The sequence below is a fragment of the Pygoscelis adeliae genome, unplaced genomic scaffold (assembly GCF_000699105.1).
Source record: "Pygoscelis adeliae isolate BGI_AS28 unplaced genomic scaffold, ASM69910v1 Scaffold402, whole genome shotgun sequence".
Classification (NCBI taxonomy): domain Eukaryota; kingdom Metazoa; phylum Chordata; class Aves; order Sphenisciformes; family Spheniscidae; genus Pygoscelis; species Pygoscelis adeliae.
Window position 1 is genome coordinate 4,117,640 of NW_008824411.1, and position 3,418 is coordinate 4,121,057.

Sequence of the window (3,418 nt, forward strand, 5' to 3'; positions counted from 1 at the left end):
CAGCGTCCCGCTGCAGCGAGCTCTCAATGTCAGCAAGGCTGTTGGTGATGAGGCTGGAGCAATTCTCCCTGTCCCTGCGGTGGGGATCCTGCAGACCCTCCTTCATGTTGGCTCCTGCCTGGTGGCCTTCCTGCGTGAAGTTCCTGGACATGCCCTAGAAAAGCAAGAGAGGACACTACCTCACATAAAGACAAGGGATGCTCCATGGCCCTCAAACCACAGCCCAGGAGACAGCAAGCTCTGTGCTCCCATCCTGGGCTTCTCCATGGAGCTGTGCACTTCAGCTGCTAAGAAGGTGCCCCTGACCCCAGCGGGATCCAGAAACCCCATCCCTGGTGTGCACATCCCAGATCCAGTCTTTGCCATGGGCCCCCATGGAGCGGGAGAGTGGCCTTGAGGTTCTTCGACACCCATCTTCAGCCATGCTCACCAGCTTGTAAAAGGAAGAGGAGAAGACAAGCTAAAACATCTTAAGTTCCAGCCTCATGTCCTTTGCCTGTTCTAGTGAGTTCATCTCCCATTTATTAATCTCGCTTTCCTAGCAGGGTCCCATCCTGGCTGGCCACTGCCTGCCTGACCCCCAAGGCAAGTCCTCAAGGTTGGCATCCCACTTGTCTGGTTTGGAGCAAGAGAAGCATGAGCTTTCCCAGCTGCCTTTGATCTCCAGACATAACAGCACCCAGCAGGGCTTTGGGGCACAGCACTGGGCTCTTCTCCCAGTCCTGCCCCACTGCCCGGCCATGCAGCCCCTGTGTTCAGGGACTGCTCCTCCCCACCACCCTCTGCTCCCACAGAAGAGAGCGAGAATTTGGGGAGAAAAGAGAGCCAGTGGCCCTCGGAAGCTTCCCAGACCGGGAGGGAGCTGGGGCTCGCTGCGGCTCATCGGGCAGCCCAGGGTAGGCAAACCCCTTTGCCCTTCTCAGTCCCCCAACTGTAGACACACCTTGTCTCCAAGGGGTTGTTGCAGTCTCTGCTCATCACTCCCTGATCTTTTACATCTTAAATGGCAACTGCTTTGAATAGATGGCGCATCAATCAAAGCATTTTTGCACAGAGTCGGGGGGCGGTTCCCCCTGATCCTTCATTTTCAATCTGTCCTGCCATTAGTTTCTCCTAAAACCCACCATGACCTCCATCTGTGACCTCAAAATCACCAGCTGATGCAACAGCTGCAAGCTAAAGACAAAGCAGAGAAGCTGCCTCGCTAGAGAAGGCGCTAGCTCTGTGCACCAAGTATTTGGGGGTTTATTCCCCTGACCGACACCGTTTGTATAAATACCTTGTTATACTGGAAACAACTTGCAATACCGTTTCATCGCTGCAAAAATACCATCCTGAGCTCAGTTAACCCCCAACCCCCTCCATGGGTATCTGAACCCCAGTCTTTACCCAGGAGTTGTGAGTCACAGCTTTATCATGCAATTTTAAGGCTGAGTCAAATAATGCAGGGACTTTCCAGCAAGCATTTTGCTGTAGCAAGGAAAGGAGTCGTGGGTCTCACGATGGTCTCCTAGGAGCAGCGCAGGAGCAGAAGTAGCTGCAACTCTCTTGTCCTTTTGGGAGGATGGCTGATTCCGACAGCCTCGTGCCCTTATCACTTATTCTGTGTAATGTTTGGCTTATGACCTGCTTAGGGATAAAATCTGCCTCCCCTTGCGTGGGGCCTGTGATGCTGCTTGAGGCCGCTCAGCTGTTTCACCAGGGAGCAGCTGCCAAAAGCACACCCGCCTGGGAGGCCGATGCTTTGAAGCGTTGCCAGGCTCTTGTTCAGCATCTCAGCTATCCGTTGTATCAGATCCCGTGGCCAATGCAAGGTGTGATCCTCCTCCTCCTCCTCTCAACAGGAATTTACATGCTAAGCCAGCAGCAGGAAGCATTTCACACCTGCTGCCTGCGCTGCCTGCTCCAGCTCTGCCCTGCCCCGGCAGCACTGGGGAATCTCCATCTAACCCAGACCTCTCCTGTCCTTCTCCATCCCGTCCGAGTGCCTTGCAGGCAGCTTCAGCTGCTTGATACATGATCCTACAGCCCCGCTTCTGGGAAATTAAAGACCCAAATCTGTGAATTCCCCCCTCCTACACCTTCACTGCTCCATCTCTGGCCAAACTACTTCAGCCGGACCAGACCACTTCTGCCCATCTGCCTCACTGCAATGGGCTGTGAGCAGAGCAGCCACACTGCATGGTCACCCCGACATGCCCAGACAGACAAGTGCCACCAGCACTGCTCGTGCTGAACCCCCTGTGCAGGAACAGGCTGGTAGACAGGGCCACTTTGGTACCGAAGAAGAGCACAGTGGTACCCGCACATGAAGTAATCACTTGTGTCATTTGTCAATACCCAAACTCCTAACGCTTACCTTACCTTAGCCTCCAACTCAACCGTTGGCAAGGTCTTTGAGGAACCTGCACTCCCCACTCACTGACCTGATGGGCTGTGTCACTCTGGCCTGATCCGTTTAAAGGTGACAATGTCTAACAGCACCATTTTCAGTCAACTCGTTTCAGGGCAAGACAAATTCATGGACCACAGATCCATAAATGATACCAAAAAAGGGTTGTCCCCTCCATCATCCCTAATCCAGCTACTTGTGGATGTTAAATAGCAATAGACCATCGACCTGTCCCGATGGGGCCCTTTGTGTTCACCGTGGCCTCCCCTGCTTTGGGCAAGCCCAGCTCACCATGCCGTGGGACAGGTTTCACCCCACCACCAGACCCATGGCTACCAGTGCCATGGTGGTGAAGCTCCCCAACGGGGACACGCGGCACAGGGCTGGCGGCACAGGTCCCACTTCCCTTGCTCCTCTCCCCTAATTAGCAAAGACTCAGCAGCAAACCCAAGTAAAAACTGGAGAATACGCTAAACCACAGGAAGAGGGTGGGATTGCAAACAAAAACATTGGCTCTTTGTTATTTTTAGACTTCAAAACCCCTTTTCCCCCTTTTGGGTCAATCACCGTGCTTGGAAACCCAGAGTCCCCCAGGCAAGCGTGCTTCTCTCGGCTGTCTCCTTCCTGACCCTGGGATGGAGCACACCGTGCCTTCCCGAAACACTTTGCAAGTGGAATTTTGGCTTTATAAATCATCACCTCTCGGCTCCTGGCTGCAGACAAACGGGACTGCTCCGCTCCGACAAGAATGTGGAAATACTGTCCCAGATACAGACCACGGGAGAAAACTCCAGTATTTAATCTGGCAACCTGTTGCTACATAGCTGAGCACAGCTCAACAAACTGCAAACCCTACGTTGTACTAGCCAAAGAAATATTAAACCGTATGGAAGTAAAAATGATTTCACTGGAAGTCTGCTCTAAAAAAAATGAAAGGTACTTTATCCATCTTTTTAGCAGTGCTGAGGGTTCAGCTCTTTTTAAATGCAGGCCAAGATGTAACTTGGTCCTTAAGGAACTGGACCT

General features: G+C 52.8%; 1 protein-coding gene across 1 annotated transcript in view; it reads right to left on the reverse strand.

The window, feature by feature from the left end:
• Positions 1-3,418, reverse strand: part of OLFML2B (olfactomedin-like 2B) — an 18,299-nt gene that overhangs the window by 5,718 nt on the left and 9,163 nt on the right. Inside the window, exon 4 of the mRNA XM_009320683.1 lies at positions 3-154. Coding sequence (XP_009318958.1) covers positions 3-154 — 152 coding nt within the window. The remainder of the gene's footprint in view (positions 1-2; positions 155-3,418) is intronic.